General features: G+C 33.6%; 2 protein-coding genes and 1 non-coding gene across 3 annotated transcripts; 2 read left to right on the forward strand and 1 right to left on the reverse strand.

The window, feature by feature from the left end:
• Positions 1-12,150: 12,150 nt before the first annotated feature.
• LOC112008949 (pentatricopeptide repeat-containing protein At4g32430, mitochondrial) lies at positions 12,151-14,701 on the forward strand. The gene has a single exon (XM_024041309.2). The coding sequence runs from the start codon at positions 12,269-12,271 to the stop codon at positions 14,576-14,578; it is 2,310 nt and encodes a 769-aa protein (XP_023897077.1). The 5' UTR covers positions 12,151-12,268; the 3' UTR covers positions 14,579-14,701.
• Positions 14,702-14,932: 231 nt separating this feature from the next.
• Positions 14,933-15,014, reverse strand: TRNAS-AGA (transfer RNA serine (anticodon AGA)). The gene has a single exon. It is a non-coding gene; the product is annotated as a tRNA-Ser (tRNA).
• Positions 15,015-15,662: 648 nt separating this feature from the next.
• On the forward strand, positions 15,663-23,509 carry LOC111996535 (glutamyl-tRNA(Gln) amidotransferase subunit B, chloroplastic/mitochondrial). The gene is made up of 9 exons (XM_065779509.1): positions 15,663-16,310; positions 16,626-16,835; positions 18,221-18,361; positions 18,477-18,680; positions 19,363-19,560; positions 20,833-20,901; positions 22,475-22,591; positions 22,706-22,797; positions 22,883-23,509. The coding sequence occupies exons 1-8, from the start codon at positions 15,672-15,674 to the stop codon at positions 22,784-22,786; spliced, it is 1,659 nt and encodes a 552-aa protein (XP_065635581.1). The 5' UTR covers positions 15,663-15,671; the 3' UTR covers positions 22,787-22,797; positions 22,883-23,509.
• Positions 23,510-24,582: the final 1,073 nt, after the last annotated feature.

A 24,582-nucleotide genomic window follows, 5' to 3' on the forward strand; every position in this document is an offset into this window, starting at 1 on the left:
CCTATATATATAATGGAAAGAAAATGTCAACAATAGAAACTAAAGTATCCTATTGTCCCTATATTGCTTTCTAACCAACATAAGGACATGCAAAGATACATCACACATTCACACGTGTAAAAAACTTGAACAAATAATCATCGGCCTAAGCAAATCGGTGATGATTTCTATGCACAGTGGCAACTCCAAAAAAAATTTCTAGGGGAATCAGCATTAGCGGAGCCAGAAATTTATTGTGGGTAGGAAAGAAAAAAATAAAATGGCTAGATTTTTTTTTTCTTTATATACCACTTCCATACAATTTAGTATACAATGCAACTATATTTTACAATAGTCTAAAAAAATTATTAATAGTTTAAAGATCGGTAAGACAATAACTATTGAATATATAAACAAATAGAATTAAATAACTAATCATACATTTAATAAACAACAGATGTAGAAGAAAAGTGCAAGAATAAAAAAAACTTTATTCTGTTGTCAATGCCAAAGTCCAAGAGAGTAGTGTTATTAACACAACACTTGCATAAAAATATCACAACAAAATCTAGATGGTAGGTAAAAAAGTTATGTTAGTTACAGGTCCAGATAAAAGCCAATTACAACTTACTACTTAACTTTTATTGTGAAAATATTATGAAAGTAGCAGTAAGATAATCATATTTAAGTTAATTTGAGTTGAATTTAAAAAAAAAAATTAGGATCAAGCTATTTAAATTTTTATTTTAGAGGGGACAAAACAAAAAAAAAAATTAATTTTATATATAATTTTGTTTTAGGGGCATGCCAGGGGGTTCATTTGAACATTTCAACATCTTCTAAAATATATATATATATATATATACATATATTGGAATAGTATAATTGTGATTTTTTTAGTTGCACCCGTGCATATGCACAGGATTACACGCTAGTAATATATTTGGAGAAAAACAGAAAGGTAGTGTGGAGACTTTATTTGTGGAGTACTGTTAGGACCACATAAAATGACACAACATAGGTAATTTGTGAGTGATAAACATGTCATTTTATATGATCCTAGCATTATTCTTGCTTGTGGGGTAGAAAAACCCCTTTGATTAGATATGGCTTAGGTCCTAAGGTACTTTTTAATACTTGTTAGTAGAACTATCTATCCTAGCTACCACAAAGAAGAGAATCAAATGCGAGACTGAAAATGCTATTGGTGTTGCCCGTTCCAGATTCCAATTTTCCTCTAACCTTACTTAACATAACCTTTATAGTATTCTTATTTTCTAAAAAATAAATAAAGTTTCAATCTGTCATAGAACCTTCCCCAGCCCAGTTCCAGTCAACGTGTGATAAACCTAATCTATCTCAATTGTACAATGAGGGGCCACTTTAAGATAAATATTAATTGGTTTATACTCTTTGCTTATAAAAGTGGAAGCTCAAAGCCCCAAGAAGTACAGTCAAGTTGTGAACATAGAAGAAAAATATTCCTTATTTCCTTAGCCTTCTTTTCCAGGTTTTGGGTAATCTTTTCCCTGTTAGAAAACTCAACTGGCTAGTATTGCATTAAATACCATCTAGTTTCTCAGACATTTATTTGATTATTGGTAGTTGAAATACTTTCCCTCGAGTTCTTGAAAATTTTCAATAATATGTTGTCTCTTTCTTTTTATTTTTAAAATCTGTCTCTATCTCTTAGGAGGAGAAGATGAGTTTGACAGTTGCTGATGCTATGGATTACAAGGGTTTCCCTGCTAAAAGATCTGAAACCGGTGGTTGGGTGCCTGCTGCACTTATTCTTGGTTTGTTTCTCTCAACTCTTATCACTCATGCATTTTATTATTACTAATTTTTTTGGCTTGGCAAAGCTTAACATTTTAGCCAACGAGCTCCACCTCAAATGTTCAATGGACACCTCATCTATCTACTTTAAAAAAAAAAAAATTGGCATTTCCTTCCCATTTCAAATAATGTAACACTAATTTTTTTTTATTTTTATTTTCTTAAAAAATAACTGCTAACTAAACTTTCTTTATTTTAAGTTAAGTGGATACATACTCGGTAGATGGTAAGCTTGTGGGTTCAAGATCATTGGGTGTATGTGTAACTTACCAATAATAATAAATAAATAAAACTGAAAAATTTAATAATATCTCATGCATGTAAGACAAGGGCGGCATTACACACACCCCAGGGGGTTCAAATGAACCCCCTGGCATGCCCNATCACCACATGTTTCTCAATAAATAAATAAAATAAAAATCACCACACGTTCTATCTATATAAAAATTAGAAAAAAATGATTATAAGTAGTATTAAATTTAGGTAAGAATTTTAATATGTGACTAATTATGTTTACTTTTAAAAAATAATTTGACTAATTATCTATATTTTATGATAAAAATTGTGTTTAATTTTAAATATATCTATATGTATACATGAATGCATGTGTTACATGCTTTAAAAAAAAAATTGACTAATTATTTATATTTTATAATAAAAATTTTGTTTAATTTTAAATGCATCCATGCATTTGCATGGAGTTATATGCTAGTTAAGTATAAAAATCGAAAGTCCAAATTCAATTAGATTCTAGATTGGATTTCAATTGGAGCCCAATTTTGCGCCACATGTCCATCTAAGTTTTTAATTTTTGTGGCAAGTGAATTATTGGATGCAAAAACCGAAGAGTCTAAATCCAATTAATTTATTTCTCAAAAAAAAAAAAAAAATCCAATTAATTTCTAAATCTTATATATATATATAAAAATTTATATAAATTAGAAACCATTACATATTTTAAAAACTTATGGTTTAAAAATGATGTAAACTAATATCATGTATAATTTCAACATCTTCTAAAATATATATATATATATATATACATATAATTGGAATAGTATAATTGTGATTTTTTTAGTTGCACCCGTGCATATGCACAGGATTACACGCTAGTAATATATTTGGAGAAAAACAGAAAGGTAGTGTGGAGACTTTATTTGTGGAGTACTGTTAGGACCACATAAAATGACACAACATAGGTAATTTGTGAGTGATAAACATGTCATTTTATATGATCCTAGCATTATTCTTGCTTGTGGGGTAGAAAAACCCCTTTGATTAGATATGGCTTAGGTCCTAAGGTACTTTTTAATACTTGTTAGTAGAACTATCTATCCTAGCTACCACAAAGAAGAGAATCAAATGCGAGACTGAAAATGCTATTGGTGTTGCCCGTTCCAGATTCCAATTTTCCTCTAACCTTACTTAACATAACCTTTATAGTATTCTTATTTTCTAAAAAATAAATAAAGTTTCAATCTGTCATAGAACCTTCCCCAGCCCAGTTCCAGTCAACGTGTGATAAACCTAATCTATCTCAATTGTACAATGAGGGGCCACTTTAAGATAAATATTAATTGGTTTATACTCTTTGCTTATAAAAGTGGAAGCTCAAAGCCCCAAGAAGTACAGTCAAGTTGTGAACATAGAAGAAAAATATTCCTTATTTCCTTAGCCTTCTTTTCCAGGTTTTGGGTAATCTTTTCCCTGTTAGAAAACTCAACTGGCTAGTATTGCATTAAATACCATCTAGTTTCTCAGACATTTATTTGATTATTGGTAGTTGAAATACTTTCCCTCGAGTTCTTGAAAATTTTCAATAATATGTTGTCTCTTTCTTTTTATTTTTAAAATCTGTCTCTATCTCTTAGGAGGAGAAGATGAGTTTGACAGTTGCTGATGCTATGGATTACAAGGGTTTCCCTGCTAAAAGATCTGAAACCGGTGGTTGGGTGCCTGCTGCACTTATTCTTGGTTTGTTTCTCTCAACTCTTATCACTCATGCATTTTATTATTACTAATTTTTTTGGCTTGGCAAAGCTTAACATTTTAGCCAACGAGCTCCACCTCAAATGTTCAATGGACACCTCATCTATCTACTTTAAAAAAAAAAAAATTGGCATTTCCTTCCCATTTCAAATAATGTAACACTAATTTTTTTTATATTTTATTTTCTTAAAAAATAACTGCTAACTAAACTTTCTTTATTTTAAGTTAAGTGGATACATACTCGGTAGATGGTAAGCTTGTGGGTTCAAGATCATTGGGTGTATGTGTAACTTACCAATAATAATAAATAAATAAAACTGAAAAATTTAATAATATCTCATGCATGTAAGACAAGGGCGGCATTTTTTATTGAGTATATGTGATTTTTTTTTTTTTTAATTTTGTAGTTAATTAATATTAGATTCTTAGTATTTTGCACTTATTAACTCATTTGACACAAAGATTAAAAAACTTAAGTAGACACATGGCACAAGCTTAAGTGGATAATTATGGTGTAGTTCCCACATAAATTTAGACACATGGTGCAAAATTGGATTATAATTTCAAATTCTAATTCAGTTGTTTCTAAGCTTTACCTATTAATATATATATATATATATAAATGACTTATAAATTTGAATTTTTTTTAGTTATATGATTATATTTTTTATGGTTTAATATATTGGACTCCTCGTTTTCTATACTAAATTAATTAATTTGGCACAAAATTTTAAAAATTTAGATTAGATTGGACACGTGGTGCAAAATGGAACTCTAATTGAAATTCAATTTTTACTCTAAATTAACTCACTTGGCACAAAATTCTAAAATTTAGATTAGATGAGACACATGACGCAAAATTAGACTCTAATTAAATTCTAATTTGAAATTTAATTGGATTTTCTTTCTGATTTATCTATTATTATTATTATTTATTATTATTATTATTATTATTATTATTATTATTATTATTATTATTATCTCCAAATAGCATTATAATGAAGTATTGTTTCCAAAAGCCATATTTTTCAAATTTGTATGGTTGCTTATTTTAATCCTCATACAGGATTTAAGTTTCATTTATACATTTGAATATTGATATTGTTAAATTCAGTGGTTAGTTATGAAGCAAAAGAGTTGTTAATCGTAAATAAAATAAAATAAAAATAAAAATAAAAAGTGAGAAAAGGAATTGACTATGTTTCATAAGTCAATGAATATGAATAGAAAAGGGGCTGCAAGTTTACTTACAAATCTGTTTGTTGTGCATTAGGGGGTTACCGGTGTGTTGTTAAGAGTTGTTTGTCGATGGTAGCAAGTGGTTATGGGTTGAATTACTCTCTCTACTCCCGCTACCTCCTCCCTCAGTCCAAATGGGGATCAATTGGTTTTTAATGTAGGCGAATATTAAATTTAATGAATAGATCCCTTCATGAATGTCAGAGGAGGGATCACTATTTTCCGTGCTCCGATCCGGGAATATCTAAAAATTACTCCTCCTCTACTCCCCTTACCTCCTTCCTCAACCCAAATGGAAACCAGTTGGTTTTTAGTTTAGGCAGATATCAAATTCAAGTTATTTTATTTGACAATAAAAGACTTTACTAATTGAATTTACTTAATCTACACTTTTTTTCTCGGAATTTAATTATTCTGGATTTATGGATTATTGGTAGATTTCCCATTCTCTTTGCATAACAAATGATCCATCGATGAATTGATGTATGGATTGGTAGTGAAGTATGACACTCAATTATTGACTAATGGGGATGGTAGCAAGTGGTTAGGAGTTGTTTGCCGATGGTAGCAAGTGGTTAGGGGTTGAGATTATATTTAGAGAAACATTAAAGAGAGAGAGAGAGAGAGAGGAGCTTGAGAGTCTACATAGAAGTGTCCAGGTGACATGTTCTTATTTAGGTTATTTTTGTGGTCTTCTTGGTTTTTATATTAGGTGTTATTGTATTATTTATTTTGGCACAAAAATTTCAAAAATTTAGATGGGACACATGGCGCAAAATTAAGAATCCAATTAACTCACTTGACCACAAAAAAAAAAAAAAAAAAAAAAGACACGTGACGCAAAATTGAGAATTCAATTGAAATCTAATTGGATTTTCTCTCTGCTTCATATATTATTATATATATAGATAATTCACTTGGCACAAAAATAAAAATTAAATGAATACATGCCGCACAATTGGACTTCAATTGAAATTCAATTCAAATTCTAATTTGATTTTCTCTTTTTTTTTTTTTTTAATATATATATATATAGTCCCATACTGATAGGCATAGTAAATTTGACAATCATTATAAAAGTTGACTCCTTGGCATGAAAATTATGTCACTGTAATTGTTTGACATTGATTTATAAACTAGTATTATTTTTTTGTGATGCACAGCTTAATGAAGATTCATATATAAGCTCAAAAAAAATTTAAAATTATTAAATAAATAGTAATTGTGGGCACCCAAACTCTGGCTTAAAGACCAGGCCTAGAATTGGGCTCACAATTTATTTATTGAGTGGTCCTAGTGTTTCCTACTAAGGGTAGTTCCACTCCGAGTTACACTTTGACTTCCCTTAACCCCAGTAAACACCCTTGCTTTCCTCTCTGTGCCACTCTCTTCCCCAGCTCTGTTAATTCGCTTTCTCTCTCTCTTTCTTCTCCCTTTTCTTTCCAAAGTTTCCAACCACCTTTCTTTACTCAATCCCCCTATTTATAGCTTGAGGTTTGTGGGGGTTTCATGATTGTACTCTGGTCTCGTATGGGTAGGGTCCGATGTGATTATTCTTGACATGGAATATATCTTGTTGGAAATGGTGGTAGTAGCTTTGGAACTGATTTCCGCCTCCAAAAGATCGCCTAGCAACGATACTCCCTAAGGCAATACCGAGCCATGCAATCCCGAACAAATCATAGACGGCCAGACATGGGCTTATCTATCACGAACTCAAAACTGATGTGGGCTTACTATGAGGGTTGGGCCCAACTTCGACTCTTGAGAATGTTTGGGCCAAGGCCCATTAGGCCCGAGGCCATACACCGTACAATAATAATAAATTATTTTAATAAAAAAATTACTTTAAGTTGTGATTGTTTAGAGTTTAGACTCTATCAGTGTTTATCAATTTTCATATTTTAAAATACTCTTTGTATTTTGTGTTAATTTCTTAATATGAGATATAGAACAAGCTTGATCTTTCCTACTTGGGTTATGTTTGATCTATGCCCTAACCAGTATAAACAATAATAAACAAAATAGTACTTCCTTAATACCAATTTTTTCCTAATGATAGTCTAATTGAAAAAATCAACACACTTACAAATTAAATACAATAACCAAAACCGAAAATCAAAACATACACAAAAGGATTTGTTGGGAGACCACAATTTGACTCCCTACAACCACTCTTAAAACAGACCCATGTGGCTGTGAGAGACGTGTCTCTCAAAAAAGAGATTCAGGTACCTTTTTAGAGCACCTCTCTTTTTGGGTAAATGGTATAGAGTCACCACTTATTTTTTTTTTATACAAAAAAATGAAAAATACTAATTACAAAATACATGACTAAATAGTTCTCTTCATTGATTGAATAAAAGAAATTACATATCTGAAAGAAAATTAAAAAGTTACATAGCCTTAGGTCCTAGTTACATTCCACCCAAAAAATACAGAAACAAGACTAAATCTACTTAACCAAAACCCAAATCCGGAGGCTAGGTTACGGAATGGGAACGTGTTAAGCACCCATTCTGCCCAAACAGAGTATGGTCTTCTAGACTCTTGTGACCAATGTACCATTTATGCATGTCATGTATGATATATTGAGCATGTGACATAAAACTAAATCACATAAATTTATTTATGAATGAAGTCTCTTCTTTTGTTTAAGAAAAATCAAATCTAGTTTTAGTTGGTAAAAAAAAATGGTTTTTATTTGTCAAAATATCAGATCTGATTTGTAGAATCTAAAATTGAGTGTCTACAGTGGCTTGATGTCAAATGCCATAAAACATTTGGGTGTATCTTCCTCATCACTCATTGTTTTTGAGGTGAAATGGCACAGCTCACAACCCATCAAATGGTATCAAAGCCAAAGTCATGGGTTCGAGTCACGAGAGTTGTGGACGCCCAAAAATTTGGAAAAGGTTTCCAAGTTTAGTCGCACATTAAGTCCTTGGCAACATGACTCTTGTGTGCTTATGTATCTAGAGTGGAGCATGTGTATGTGAGTCCCTTTTTCTTATTTTTATTTTAAGAGTCGCCACCAACCATTGGTTATTTGTTAAGTGTGATTGGTCACCTAGAGGTCTAATTCATTTTAGGTTACCTAATTAACTAAACCAAATTTTAAGGGTTCATTAATTGAGGCAAACCAAGAAGGCTTGAACCAGAGATCATGGACTTGGAAGTTTGGTTATGTGTGGGGACAATACCTATCTGAAGATAGTACCTCATTTTAATTTATTTCAAACGTTATCTTTTTGCAAAGAAATAGAATATTTGGCATTTTGATTTTTTTTTTTTTTTTTTTGAAAAGGTTTTGTAAACAATATACATACATATATACATGTGAGTAATTATTTAACATTAACATGTGAATATTAACTCCAAAGAATAATTACAAACAAGATATGTAAGGTGTGGGGTACAGAAATTTAATAAAGTAATCATGCCACGTGTCATACCCAAGGCCGATGAGGCTAATACAGTTTCGAGGAGTCTAACACTCAGATGGTAAGGCCGGAGAGGTGAGCCATGACCACGTCAATGTCACATTACTAGAGGGGGCCACACTGTAGATGAAGAGCTTTAAAGAGGGGATTAGCCCTAACGTGCTTAGAGGGATGGTAGCTACCACCACATTTAATGTACCTCACCAAACACCCTGGCCGCATTTATGTGGAAAAAACCCCTGAACAGTATTGTCTTGGTTGCCGTAACTCACAAAGACTTGGGAGGGCGTCTGATGGGACAAGTACTCGAGTAGTAGCCTGCATGATCAACAAATGGAGGACCAAGATCAGCCAAAAGAGGCTATATAATATGAGAGATCCTCCAGAGAAGGGGGAGTTCATCTGAAAATCTGAAAAACACTGTAATACAAAGAACTAAAATTGTAATCAAGTTTAGGAAGAATATACTTCGAAACTATTCTCCTCGAACTTTGCTGAGGAAGGGTTTCTTCGCATAAAACCTATTTTCCTTTGTTTTATTTCAATCTTAAATTCACTAGGGGCGTTATCCAACTCACCAAAACCTAGTTTTCAACCCACTCTCTAAAAATTCACTGTTTTGGGCTCTTTAGGCCTGAACACCTTTTGGGCATATGAACCAAAACTTGCCCTTACATAAGGTATATACATAGGTAACATGTGAGAGAACATTCAAAGTAAACACAAAGACGCGTGAATAGAATATGTAATATATACATAGCATGTGAATACTAGCTATTATAAGTAAATGAGCTAATAACACAACAAAAAAAAAAACAAAAAAAAAAAAAAAAAAACAAAAAAAAAAAAAAAAAAAGAGGGAGTTGGAAGAATAGCACTTGGATGTCATCCACATTTTTTTTTTTTTTTTCCAACATGAAAAAAAAGATGACAAATAAAATTCATTAGTGCCAAAGAAAAATATAGTGACAATGTAAGTTTATGTAAGTTTAAAGGGTGTTCAAGGACTTAAGGGAATGAGCCATGAACACAAATCCTTAACTACAACTATTCTAAGAAAAGCTTAAAATGCATGAAGAAAATTTACAACGTTAACTTTTATTATTTTGAAAAAGCACATTTTTTAGAAAAAAAATTATTGAGAAGTTTTGAGAAAACATTTTTTTTAAAAGGCCCTTATTTATTGTTTTCTAAAAGGAATTCCAATGTGGTAAAAGAAACTCATTTTTCTTTTTTTTAAAAATTATTTAGGCACAATTTTCGGATTTTAAAAATAAAGGAAGAAGGTTTTTGAAACATTTTCTTTAAAAACATTTTTTTTAAAGTTGGTAAAAACACTTTTTTTTTTAAGATTTTTTTTTGGGGTTTTTTAAGGGAAGGGAGAAAACATTTTTTAAGGGAAATCTAACTTGGTAAAACACATTTTTTTAAAATATATTTTTCTTGAAGAAACATTCTTTTGAAAACATTTTTTTTTTTTTAGGGAAAAGCATTTTATTTTCTCTTGAGAAAGCATTTTTTTTAAAGAAAAATATCGATTTCGGATTTTATTTTAGGAAAACGAAAACGTTTTTTTGAAAAGGTCTTTTAGAAAAGCATATTTAGAAAACCCCTATTTTTATTTGAATGACTTGATTTTATTTTATTTTTTTAAAGATTTTGAAAAGCATTTCCTTAGTATAGTGTGTAAAGGACTTGTTTTACCCAAGCATATTTATTTTATGGCAATATTAATGATGAAAAAGGTAAAGAGACAACAATAATAAAGTGCAGAAAAAAAAAATTCAAGGAAAGTAAAGTGCAGAAATTTAAATGACATTAAAAGTAAAGGGCTGAAATTTAAATGACATGAAAGTAAAGAGTTGAAATATTACAAAGGTTGATTAAAAAGTTTTTTTTATGTCTCTCTTAAATAGAGTTTAATCTCTTTCAAGCTTTATGGGTGCTTCATCATAAAAAAATGAGAGTTCTAAGCCATCAACCATTCTTATGAGACATACTCATATTTTGCTTTATTTGAGATTTAAAAAACCATTTAAGAGGGAGGAAATATAAAATCTTATTTATTTAGGTGTGTGCATGTGTGTGTAGCAAAACTTAGATACAGTACCTTAGATACCATTTTTAAAATTAAAACACTTGTCTACTTACTTAACAGTGAAACTGTCATTTTCTTCTCCGTTTATTTCTTTTCCTTCTTTTATTTTTCCCCTGTTTCAGACTAAGACTTCCCATGAGAAAACCCCAAAACTCACCAGCTTCTAGATTTCTCTACGACGCTCTCTTTTCTTCTCTTTCTCTCTCTCTCTTTCCTTCTCTCTCGCTTAAATTGGATGAAATAGATGAATCCAGCTTTCTGAATTCTCTATTTCGCTCTGTTTTTACAAATTGGTTGGCTGGCACTAAAAAATTTTGTTGGTATGTAATATGTATTGGCTAAATCTCATTATAGGTTTCAATTCTAGTTACTGGGTTTGTGTTATTTTGAGGTTTGGTAGAGTTTTTCTTTGTTGATTATGATCAGGGTATCAATTTTTGTTATTGGGTCTATGTTATTATTGCTTTGGTTTGTTTTGATTTGGGTTTTCAATTCTAGCTGCTGAGTTTGTGTTATTTTGAGATTTGGAAGAGTTTTCCTTTGCCTATTTCTGATGAAGGTTTCAATTTTGGTTAATGGGTCTGTCTTAGTATTGCTTTAGTGAATTTTGATTTGGGTTTTCAATTATAGTTGCTAAGTTTGTGTTATTTTGAGATTTGGAAGAGTTTTCCTTTGGCTATTTCTGATGAAGGTTTCAATTTTGGTTAATGGGTCTATCTTAGTATTGCTCTGGATTATTTTAATTTGGGGTTTCAATTCTAGTTGCTGGGTTTGTGTTATTTTGAGGTTTGGAAGAGTTTTCCAATAGCTGAGTTCACCTTGATGAAGCTGAATTCTAATTTATTTTTTTAATGTCTGATGTTTGTCTTTGGTGTTTGATTGATAATTCAAATAAAAAATTAGAAATTGGAAAGGCAAAATATTGTTAGAACAGCAATCATATACTAATCTTAGAGAATCAAATACAAATATCTTGATTTGCATATTTTGGAAGTCGTTGGATTGATATTAGTAATAATAACATAGACCCAATAACAAAAATTGATACCTAGATCATAATCAACAAAGAAAAACTCTGCCAAATCTCAAAATAACACAAACCCAAAAACTGGAATTGAAAACCTATAATGAGATTCAGTCAATACATACCAATGAATTTTCTTAGTGCCAGCCAACTGCAATCTACGAAAACAGAGCGAGATAGAGAATTCAGCAGAGAGCTACATCTATTTCATTTAATCTGAGCGAGAGAGAAGGAAAGAAAGAGAGAAAGAGAAGAACAGAGAGGGAGAGGGAGAACGATTGGAGCAAAGAGTTTTTGGCGAGAGTTCAAAAGTCAAAAAGACAGAAATAAAATAAGGAAAAGAAATAAACAGAGAAGAAAATGACAATTTCACTATTAAGTAAGTAGACAAATGTTTTAATTTTAAAATGAGGACCTAAAGTACTATATCTAAATTTTACCCGAAAATTGAATTACTAGCGCAGTGTACAATTCAGCCCAATAGTTTGGGGAGCTCTTGAGAGGGTTTGACTTGAAAATCACTATAAATTGAGTAGAACACAGAATTGGCCCATATTCACTACACGTGTGCATGGGTTCTTTCACTTCACACGTGTGGACTGATAATTGTAGTAAACAAAATACAAAGAGTTTTATCGTATTTGTCCAAAGAGCTTTCTCATGATTACCCGCCAACTTAATTTCAAAGTCCTTCACGCCAAGCCACGGACAAATAGCCTCAAAAACTTTCACTCACTCAAACATGGACACCACATGTTCGATCAAATTCCTCAACCAAACGCTGCCTCAACCAACCGTTCCATGCTCAATTGTTTGCGCAAAAACCTTCCATTTCAAGCTCTTGACATCTTCAAGAAGCATCTTCAATTGGGTTTTGTCGACAATGTTGATCACGTCACTGTGGCGCTCGCGCTCAAGGCTTGTCATGGAGACCCAAAACCCGGGTGCCAAATTCACGGTTTTGCTGTTTCTTCTGGGCTTGTTTCGTACATTACGGTTTCGAATTCCTTGATGAATATGTATTGTAAATCTGGACAGTTTGCAAAGGCTTTATGTATCTTCGAGAATCTGATTGATCCCGATATTGTTTCTTGGAATACTGTGCTTTCGGGGTTTCAAAAGAGTGAGGACGCATTGAGTTTTGCTCTTCGGATGAATTTGAATGGGGTTGTTTTTGATCCAGTGTCTTATACTACAATTCTTGCATTTTGTTCAGATGATGAGGGTTTTCTTTTTGGGTTGCAGTTGCATTCCCTTGCAATGAAATTTGGATTTGATTGTGAAGTTTTTGTTGGGAATGCACTTATATCGATGTATTCAAGATGCAGACAGTTAGTGGAAGCTCAAAGAGTGTTTGATGAAATGCCAAATAGAGATTTGGTTTCGTGGAATGCAATACTATCAGGCTACACTCAGGGGGGAGATCACGGATTAGAAGCAATTTTTACATTCATTGAAATGGTGGGAGAAGGGATGAAGCTTGACCATGTCTCATTTACTAGTGCAGTTTCGGCTTGTGGTCAAGAAAGAAACTTAGATTTTGGGAAACAGATGCATGGTTTAATTATGAAAACAGGGTATGGGAGACATGTTTCAGTTTGTAATGTTTTGATGTCTTTGTATTCAAAGTGTGAGGTCGTTGAAGATGCAAAATTAGTCTTTCAGATCATGAATGATCGCAATGTTGTCTCTTGGACTACGATAATTTCTGTGAATGAAGAGGATGCAGTGTCGCTCTTTAATGAGATGAGATTGGATGGAGTATATCCAAATGATGTCACATTTATTGGATTAATCCATGCTATATCAATCCAGACATTGGTCAAAGAAGGCCAAATGATTCATGGGTTTTGCATAAAGACTAGCTTTTTGTCCGAACCAAATGTTTGCAATAGCCTAATTACCATGTATGCTAAGTTTGAGGCCATACAAGACTCACTGAAGATTTTTGAGGAGCTTAACTACAGAGAAATCATATCATGGAATGCTTTAATTTCTGGATATGCTCAGAATGGGTTGTCTCAAGAAGCTCTGTGCACGTTCCTTTCAGCAATCATGGAGTCCAAGCCAAACGAATACACATTTGGTAGTGTCTTGAGTGCAATTGGTGCTGCTGAGGATATTTCTTTAAAACAAGGCCAGCGATGCCACTCTTATTTAATAAAACTTAGACTTGACACAGACCCAATTGTGTCAGGTGCTCTCCTTGACATGTATGCAAAGCGTGGGAACATTTGTGAGTCTCAAAAAGTCTTCTGTGAGATGCCTGAAAGAACTCAATTTGCTTGGACTGCAATAATCTCTGCCTATGCTAGACATGGAGACTACGATTCAGTGATAAAATTCTTCAAGGAGATGGAGAGGGAAGGGGTAAGACCTGACTCAATCACTTTCCTTTCTGTACTAACCGTATGCGGGAGAAAGGGGATGGTTGATGTGGGCCGTCAGCTCTTTGACTCTATGGTCAAAGAATATCAAATTGAACCATCCCCGGAGCATTATTCTTGTATGGTGGATATGTTGGGTCGGGCAGGACGATTGGAGGAGGCAGAGGACTTGGTGAGTCAGATTCCAGGACTGCCAGGATTGTCAGTGCTGCAAAGCTTGCTTGGGGCTTGTAAAATACATGGTAATATGGAGATGGGTGAGAGGACAGCTGATGCTTTGATGGAGATGGAGCCCACGGAATCAGGTTCATATGTGCTGATGTCAAACTTGTATGCTGAGAAGGGGCACTGGGAAAAGGTAGCCAAAATTAGAAAAGGAATGAGAGAAAGAGGGGTGAAGAAGGAAATAGGGTTTAGTTGGGTGGATACTAGTGTTGCGAGGGGTTCCTTGTGTTTGTATAAATTCTCATCCGGTGACATGTCCCACCCACAAACTGAGGAGATATTTAGGATGGCAGAATGCATAGGATTAGAAATGAAATTTTTGAGAGAGAGAGAGAGAGGGAGAGCATTTGCAAGATAACCTCGAATAAGATAGATAGGTAGGAGCCCTCCAATTTGGAGGGTTAAATTTTTACATAAAATTATTTGAATGGAATTCATGATTGTTTCTCCTCTTCTTTGTGGAAAAAATTGCTTTATTTAAGCAGACACATGATGGATGCATACTGTTTAGTCATTGAAACAAAATGACATTCAGTAATATACCCAATTTAGGTACAGAAAATATGAAGAAGCGTACAGGTAAACAAACTTGTTAATAGTCTCAAACGAAGCTTTTATAAACTGCCAAATGATTTCAATATAAAAACCTCTGGGCACAGAGGAAGATGCATGCATGTTACTGCAAAATGATTTTGACTCAAAAACAGTAAAACGTGGGCGGCAGGATTCGAACCTGCGCGGGCAAAGCCCACATGATTTCTAGTCATGCCCGATAACCACTCCGGCACGCCCACTTGATGAGAAATGTCATATGTTATGATTTAGTTTGAGCTACATACGATCGTTACGCTACTGAAACGGATTTCATTGTCTTTGAAATGGATGACTGTTGGTATGGTAGGTTGTGAAGCAATTCGGGTCTATCTTTGCTGCTAGAGGCTAGAGCAGGTCAGAAATGGTTTCCATCGATCATTATCCTGTTCTTTCCATCCTTTCTTCTTCACATATCTTTTCATTCCTTCTAAATTTTTTGAACTCTGCACTAAACACTTTGTGTGTAATGTAATTCTACTGTGACATTGCAACTCTTTTTTGGCATCTTCTTGACTAATTTTCCAGTGTTTTACATTAAAATCCTTTCTGGGTATCCTTCAAAATCGATTATTTTTATGTATTTTGAGGAAACTTCACTACCATTTTTGCAAAAGCCTGATTCCTTGCATATCCCAAAATTTGTTATTTGTGTGACTTCAACTGATTTTCAAGTTCTGAGCATGAGCTTCAAATATTATCTAGATATTCAACAGTTGGAGTCCTTCTAACTGATTTTGGTTCTTAATTTTTAAGTTATTTCCTTTTGAATATCTTTATAGCTTACCAATGCCTTTGTTTTTTTAATGCTATGCAGACACAGCCCTTGTAGTGTTTGATAGATTGATTGAATTAGTGCCATGATGGCTTCTACCATTTTTAGAAGCATTCAAAACCACCCTTTGTTGCTGTACCCAACTGCATTGTTTAGAAGAAAGAATGGCGTTTTTTATTGCACTATGAAAAGCACAGAAGCCCAAACTGCCACTCAAGAAAAGCAAAAGACCCAAATAAAAAATCCACCTCGTACCCAGACCAAAACAAGTGATAAATTCTCAAAAGATTATGAAGCAGTCATTGGTATAGAAACCCATGTCCAGCTCAACACCCTTACCAAAGCCTTCTGTGGTTGTCCTTACAATTATGGGTCTCCACCAAACACCAGTGTCTGCCCCATTTGCATGGGTTTGCCTGGTGCTTTGCCAGTTTTGAACTCAAAGGTCATTGAATTAGCGGTGAAAGTGGGTCTTGCACTGAATAGCAAGTTGTCTCTAAACTCAAAGTTTGATAGGAAACAGTACTTTTACCCGGACCTTCCAAAAGGCTACCAAATATCTCAGTTTGAAGTTCCAATTGCAAGTGGTGGTTACATTGATTTGGATCTTCCTGTGGAATTTGGCGGGGGACATAGGAGGTTTGGCATTACAAGGGTTCACATGGAGGAAGATGCAGGCAAGCTGCTTCATTCAGAAAATGAAAGTTATTCACAGGAAATTACTGCTACCCCTTTGCCTAAATAATGTGCCACTTTTTACTGTATTGAGCTGTATTCTTCTTTGCTTTCAAGAATATATATTGTCGCTTTCACGTTAAATCAGGTTCTAGTGTCAGTCATATGATTTGTGGGTTAAGTTGACTCTATACGCATGCTAATTCTATAATTTATTGCCTTCTTATCTAGTAGTATGAGTTCATATGCATTCAAAATGAAAATTTGTTTGTGACATATCTCTTTCCATAGATTTTGATGACTGCTGAAAATGGCAATTATCATGTATAGTGTAGGCTTGTTGATATGGTTGATTTTATTGCAGGTTGATTTAAATAGAGCAGGGGTGCCTTTACTTGAGATTGTTTCTGAACCAGATATGAGAACTGGTATTGAGGCTGCAGAATATGCAGCTGAATTGCAGAGGTTAGTTCGGTATTTGGGAGTGAGTAATGGCAATATGCAAGAAGGTTCACTTCGTTGTGATGTGAATGTCTCAATTCGACCAATTGGGCAAGCACAGTTTGGGACAAAGGTAGTTGACTTCTCGCTTCTTACTGTTTTTGTTTTCTTAGCAACTAGAAAAACTGAAACAGTTCAGAAAGTAAACAGTAAAGTGTTCTGATGTGTGAAGGAGGCCTTTTTCTTAATTTATAAATATAATGTAATATATAAATTTATTTCATAGAGAAGTAAAACTCAAATACAAAGGGGATGTATTAGTGCTACTCCTAAATAATTGCAAACTCCAGTTCAGAAGATCTAGAAAATCAAATAAAGATGTGGGTTGTGCATTGCCTAAAACAGTCATCCGGTTCTCCAAAGTCCAAAGTTCTCAAAAAAGAGGACTTTAATTGCATGCCAAGGACACTTAGCACCATCAAAATTCCTATTCTTCTCTCCATACTCATTGCACACAAGGGAACATGCCAAATCTTTTTCACCTGTTATGACCAAACTTACCATGCTAACATACAAGTACTTGATGCCATAAGATAATGAGAGAATACAATGACTTTTTTTTTTTTTTTTTTTGGCATGGTATTTTTTTTTTACCATCGATAAGATTTCACATACACCTAGTGGTTTTGAAACCACAACCTCACCCTCCACCCATTATTATAGGAGGAGAAAGTGCCATCTGAGCTGGAGCCCAATGGCCCTTGGACCAAATGACATCTTCTTTTCTCCATAATAGGTCACGAGTTAAATCTTGTATGGTTGAATGATTTATATCTACAAAACAAAACAAGAGAAAAAAAAAAAAAAAAAAAAAAAAAGATAGAAATTTACATCCCTAATTTAATTGTTACAATAATTGGGGAGGGGGGATTCAGATCCTAGTACTCATAAAAGAGACAGGCTAATGCCATTAAGTTACAAGGCCTTTGGCAATTATTGACTTAGGGTTTTATGATAAGATGTGCTTAAAAATAAGAAAAATCCATTGTGTATAATCTACCCTTTCATAAAATCACAAAAATGTATATAAAAAAAAAAGGCGAAGAATTATACTTGGAGGTTCCTGTATTGCTTCGACCTCCTTATCATGATCCTTTTAAATACATGTAGTTACTGGTAACCAGAAGAACTTTTCTAGCATATAATTTTTCTATGTACTACCATGATTAATCTTTGTATTTCATTTTAATTTTGGGGGTAATGACGCTACTTAAGAAGATAAATATATTCATGGATGTATAACAATAACAACAAAAGGCACTAATTCTTTTTCTAATTGGTGTTTTATATTTCTTTTAGTTGGTAAGTTATACACACACTCAATGGGTTTTGAACCCATGACCTTACCCTCTACCCACTCTTATAGGAGGAGGAAGTGTCATTTGAGTCAAAGCTCCAATGGATTTGATGTTAAAAGTTATTGGAAGTTCATTATCTAATTCCCTCTTGTATTGGCAGGTTGAGATAAAAAATTTGAACTCTTTTTCATCGGTTAGCCGGGCCATTGATTTTGAAATTTCAAGGCAGGTGCTTCTTCACAGCCAAGGCCAGGGTGATCAAATTACACAGGAAACTCGTCTCTGGGAAGAAGGCGCTCAGGTTATTGTTACATCTTTTATTCTAGTCATGTTATGGAAACAAGTACCAGATATATGGTTCACTTAGTTATTTTGTGTCTACTTTATGCTCCATTAACCTTTGTTATAATGTTTAGAAAACAGTTACAATGAGGAAGAAGGAAGGGCTTGCTGATTATCGATATTTCCCAGAACCAGACCTTCCGGGAGTTATCCTTACTAAAGAATATGTCAGTAGTTCTCGTGATTCATTGCCAGAACTTCCAGAAGTGAAGCGTCGGAGGTATGAGAAGATGGGCCTGAGCATGCAGGATGTTCTTTTCCTTGCAAATGACGTTAATGTGAGCCCTCCTTATTACTTCAAATGTTTTTGCTGGCTGGGGATTGCTCAGTTGGCATTTAAAAGATTTTGCTTTTCATATTCAGGAGTTTGAAGGAAAAGGCCAATCAAATTAAAAAAGAAGAATTTTCTATGTTTTAATACAATCTCTTATTACTTATCAAAATAAAAAATAAAAATAAAAAAGAAGAGTAAAAAGTTGACACTGAATTCATATTCAAACTTAGAATTAAAAGAATAGTAAGAAAAGCTAAAATTTGGGTTAGTCATATGATACAGTAATCCCCAATTTAGAATTGTGCCCAAGGTCCTTACAATCTACACATATTTTATTCAAAATGAATGTAAATAAACATGGATAGAGAGAGGGAGAGAGGGGTGTGTGTTAGCTCTTAATCCTGGAATACAAAACCCCAATATTTGCTAAGACATGTATTTCAGTCATATATCACAAGCTTCAGGCATTTTCCACGTGCGTCTTGAGTGTTGGTTGAGTGGTGGCCAAGGTCATTTAAGCCTCTAATTCTGCAGGCATATTCCTTAGTCTTACTTCAAGACAAGCCTGAAAGAAATTTCTTATAATCCTTAATAACCTTGTATCTGTTGCTTTATAGTATTGTTTTTGATATATATCATGCTAGAATGATCTGAGATATGGCTCTTTTGCTGAACAAATGTCTTAGGTTGCAGAATTTTTTGATGCAACTATTGCAAAGGGAGCTGATGTGAAGCTGGCTGCCAATTGGATAATGGGTGACATTGCTGCTTACATGAAAAATGAAAAGTTGACCATAAATGAGATAAAGTTAATCCCCCAGGAGCTAGCTGAGTTGATAGCTTCAATAAAAGGTGGGACCATCAGTGGGAAAATTGGGAAAGAGGTAAGAGTTTGCCTCTGGTAATAATGCTTACCACATGCAACATTTTCAAATTTCATTTGAACTCTGATGTCCTAGTTGATCATTGTATTCCCTAGTGCCTCTATATGTCATTGGTTCACTTGTTTGTAAATTTACTTTTTATTTTTCGTAATTTGTCAGACTGAAAGATTTATATGCTTACTTTTTCAACAATCTCATTGTATAAAAGATTTTCTTCTTTTATCTTTTTCCACTCCCCCCCTCCCCCCCCTCTCTCTCTCTCTCTCTCTCTCTCTCTCTTTAATTCTTTATAATGTTATTGGAATGTAAGAGCCTCCGTAACTTATAAGCAGGTAATATATCAAATAAAACTAGCTTATATTAATCTTGTAATAGCATGTGGCATAAGGGTTTAATAAAGTGCAAGGCTCCCTAAGGTTGCAAGGTTTTATTTTTTTTTTTTTTTTTTTTTTTTTTAAATATATATTTTATTGGTAACCCATACACACACACTTGATGGGTTTTGAACCATGATCTCTTCCTCTATCTTACTTTTACAAGGTGAGGAGGTTCCATTTGAGCTAGAGTTCCTAGTTGATGAGTTTTATAGCTTATTTGGATGGAGGGGGAGTAGAGGAGGGTAAAGTAGAGGGAGGGAGAATAAGTTAAATTACTTTGTTTTGCTGTTTTTTAATTGAGGAGGGGGAGAAATTTGGAGGGGTTCTAATTACTTCTAACCCCTCATTTTTAATTCCCTAAAATTGGAGAGATTTGGAGGGAGAGTAGAGTATAGAAATGCTTGACCAAATGAATTACCAAATTTACCCTTACCATATTAACAAAATTACAAATTATGAAAAGGCTAATTATTCCCCTCTCTTTTACTTAATTTTAAAAACATCCAAAAAAGGTGGAGGATAATAACTCTCCTCTACTCTCCTCCCCACTACTCTCCTTCCCTCTACTCTCTTCTCTCTCCAAACTTCCAAACATAACATTAATATATTGTAGCTGCACCATATGGAGGATAATTTTAAAAGTATTATACACATTGGGACCCTATGATAGTTTAGCAATGAGAGAGTTCAATTGGCATCTGGGGCATTGGCATTTGTGCAGGCCTAGATTTTGCAAATGTCCTTTGTCGCGCATGGTGCTGTGTTAAATTGTCCAAGTGAACGGAAAAGGAAGCAAGACCTTATGATAGTTTTTCTGTATTTCTACTCTTCTGTGGACATGTTTTACCATATTGTGTATTTCTAAAATTCTCAACTTATAATTTATAATTTGCAGATACTGTTTGAACTACTTGCCAAAGGTGGAACTGTCAAGGGACTAATAAAAGAAAAGGATTTGGTTCAGGTAAGTTATTTTATTTAGGATCTAGTATAGATATGATTCTTTCAAATGGTAAAATATATGAAATATGAAGCTCTCTATTGTTTGTTTTTTTGACTCTACAAATTTTATTTCCCATACCTTTGCCTTGAAATGCTCAAATGAGATGTTTAAATTTGAAAGACCTATGATTGGTTGCTCAATGTCAAAGGTACATGGTCTTGGATTGATGTGAGAGTGAGTGAGCAGGAAGCAAGAAAAACTGGTTTTAGTGAAAGTTATACCTAAGGATTTTAATGACAAAAAACTTTTTGAAGTAGAATTTGTCTATTGTATGCTAATTTTAGGTTAGTCATTGAAGAGATCACAAGAAACATTGTATTGACATTTATACTAGCTTCAAATATAGGATTACATTGTCCTGTTCCATTAAAATAAGAGCCAATTCTTAAATTTTGCTTCAGCATGATATGTGTGAGATTAAACAACTGAGTGGTTAACTAATATACAGTGTGTTAGGAATTTTTTTTTGAGCAAGAGGAGAGTAGAGTTGAGGGAACTAGTCAAGGGGGGAGGGAGAGGAGAGGGAAGGAAAAGGTGGGGAATGGTTACCCCTTCCCTTTGTTTGGATATTTTAAAAATTAAGAGGTGAGGGGGGATGATTGTACAAATTGACAATTATGAACCTCGTTTTCTAATTTTAAAGAAATAGATATAAATTGACATCATAAGGGCAAAATTGATAATTTAAATTTTTTTAATATAAGTGGAACACCTCCCCTCCAAATTCCCCCAAACCTCTCATTTTTTATTCCCCCACCCTCAAACCATTTCCCTCTCCCTTTAAAAAATCCAAACAAGGTTCACTAAACCCTCCCATCCCCTACCTTCTACTCTCCCTCTCCTCTCCTTCCATCCAAACACCCATTTACCTAGATTGCCCTGGATAGTACATTGTTTCAGATGCTGAATCTGCATCTGCAGAATATACAAAATCTTCCAAACCCTTTTTTTGTTAATATAGTGACAAAGATTTAAATAGGGACGAAAATGTATAAGCATGTTAATTTCTTGGAGATATGGTATGAACCAAGAGAAGCTAAATGGTTATTTAAGCTTAGGGTATATTTGAACTTCCAGTGTGCTTATTTTGATCTTAACTGATATGAGCCAAAACTTGAGCCTATTCATGGGTCTAACTGAGGTTGTTCAGTAGCCTAATTTGATAATTACTTTTATTGTAATTCAATATTAATTACAGCACTCCACCCCTCTTTTTTTTCCAAAAAAAAGAAAAAGAAAAGGAAAAAGCAACACTTTTGCATGGGATCCATCAACTGGTGTCAAGCATACTGCTGTCCAAGCCATGGCTTGTTTGGCAATCAGCATGATATATGAGAGTCTAATATGATAATGAAAAGGCGTGACCAAGTTATTCCCTAAATTGGGAGTAATTTCATTAAGTGATATCCTATGAGAGAGATAGTTTACACTGTCAATCAAACAGTTACAATTATTTGTATGCTAATGATGATTATAGTAACATTTGGCTTAGAAGAAATTGGGTAAAGAAGTCTCATGGTTTTGAATATAACAGATAGTAGATCCTATGGAGATTGAGAAGATAGTAGATAAAGTGCTTTCAGAGAACCCAAAGCAGCTGGAGCAATATCGTGGGGGCAAAACTAAGCTACAAGGTTATTTTGCTGGCCAGGTATAAAAGCTGTGGGTTTTAATATGAAACTTGTAATCAATTTCTTCATCCTGGTTAATTTGTTAATAATTTTCCTGTCTACCAAGATGATTCTGTATGTTTTGGGATGTGCAGGTAATGAAACTGTCAAAGGGTAAAGCAAATCCAGGGCTTCTAAACAAGATCCTTTTGGAGAAATTAAATGCCCAAAGCTGATGATTTTGTTGGTGGGTATCTCCATATATTTCCTGTTTATTACAAGAAAATGAAAAACACAAGCAACCTTCTTATTCATGCCATAACTCTTGCCAGGTTCCATCATAGAAACCGGTCTATCCTTGAGTATAGCTAGATGATGCGCTTACTGGAGGCAAATCGGTGTTGTTCCAGTGACGTAAGTTTGCTGATGATGTCACTCCATGAGCTTTTCTGATGAATTATATATTCCTGCCTACTGATGGTAGAAGAATATTGTAACTCTGACTGACATGTTTGATCTCTACTTCTGAACTCATAATACTTCACAGCAGCTTGCAGTTTACTTCTGAAATCATAATACTTCACAGTGAATTGCAGTTATACCTGTTCTGCAAGAAACATGGAATAGAATTGTGTGGAAGAGGCTGGTGGTGTTACTTGCTCGTCACTTATATATTCTTCTGTCACTTGAGCGGCTTTCCAAAGTGGGATAGATTAATAGTGAGTTGTAAGCTCATTTTGTTTTAGTATTTACATATAAATCTTGTAGGAAGTCAAGCACGATACTCTAGACTTCCATTTCTTTCTCTTGATGATTATAATTTGGTGGAAAGGGTTAGTATGTTATTGTTACTCTGCCCATTCCAATCTTTCCAAATACCTTGTTTCTTTCAGTTTCATTTTGAATATATTTGGTTGGCTGTGGCCTCGTAAATATTAATTGATGCTTATTGATAATCTTGCCAGGTTTTTAGTTTGCTTGTTGGTCACTGAGATTTTCCTTGGCTTGTTCGTCCCATACATTTCAGATTATCATTAGTCCCTTAAAAAAAAATTGGAACTAAGATTCAGTTGTTTAAAATTTGATTCAAGAAAAAAAGGATACATAATAATATGATAACATTAATTAGTGAAAGAAAAGAAAAGAGAACCTTTTTTCAGTTAATGCCATATTTGCATGTTAGATATTTTAGTCCTTTATAATGACTTTATCATGATGCAATGGACACTAATTATAAGAATAGCTTGAACGGATCACGACACTGTGGGTTGTTTAATGACGGGGATGTTAATATGCTGTTTATCCTTACCATGTATAGCTGGGATTTGGATGCTTTGCAATACCCAGGCATTGTATGGGCTGCAATTACCCTCATTCCTCTAACAAACAATTTTTACTTCACATTTTTTTTAACTTTTTTTTTTTTTTCCTTGAGATTGAAAGTTGTTTTTTTTTTTTTTTTTTTTTTTTTTTTTTTTTTTTTTTTAACTCTCAATCTCAACCATTAAGGGAATTGCGTATGGTGTGTAATATTTTAAGTATTGCACTTGATCGTTAACTCATTCTTTATTGAGCCCAAATTAGGATCTTTTCTGTGTATTTAGTCAACATAGGGCTTATATATCAACTCAAGTCCTTATTTTAGCCCAAATCTAGGATCTTTTCTCTGTGATTAGTCAACAATAGGGTCTATATAATATAATCAACTCAAAAAAAAAAAAAAAAAAACTGTAATTAATAAACAATGGGATCTATCAACAAGTGAAAAGCATTGTGTACTGGGTGTGGTCTTTTTTTATCCTAAAAATAATATTCATCTCCTATTTTTAGCTCAGAAAACTCAAACAACCCTCAGTGTTGGTAAATGGTAATGCAGTCTACCTTAGACATGTTAACCCTCTGTAAAATCTACCATTGTTTTGTATGATTAGAAGACAACTTTCGAGTTAGACATAATAAGTTATTAAGGCACTTGTTGTAACATTCTACATAAGCTTGCCTAAATTATAGGGATGAAAAGTTGTATAAGAAA

This window comes from Quercus suber, unplaced genomic scaffold (assembly GCF_002906115.3).
Source record: "Quercus suber isolate HL8 unplaced genomic scaffold, Cork oak 2.0 scaffold_211, whole genome shotgun sequence".
Lineage (NCBI taxonomy): Eukaryota > Viridiplantae > Streptophyta > Magnoliopsida > Fagales > Fagaceae > Quercus > Quercus suber.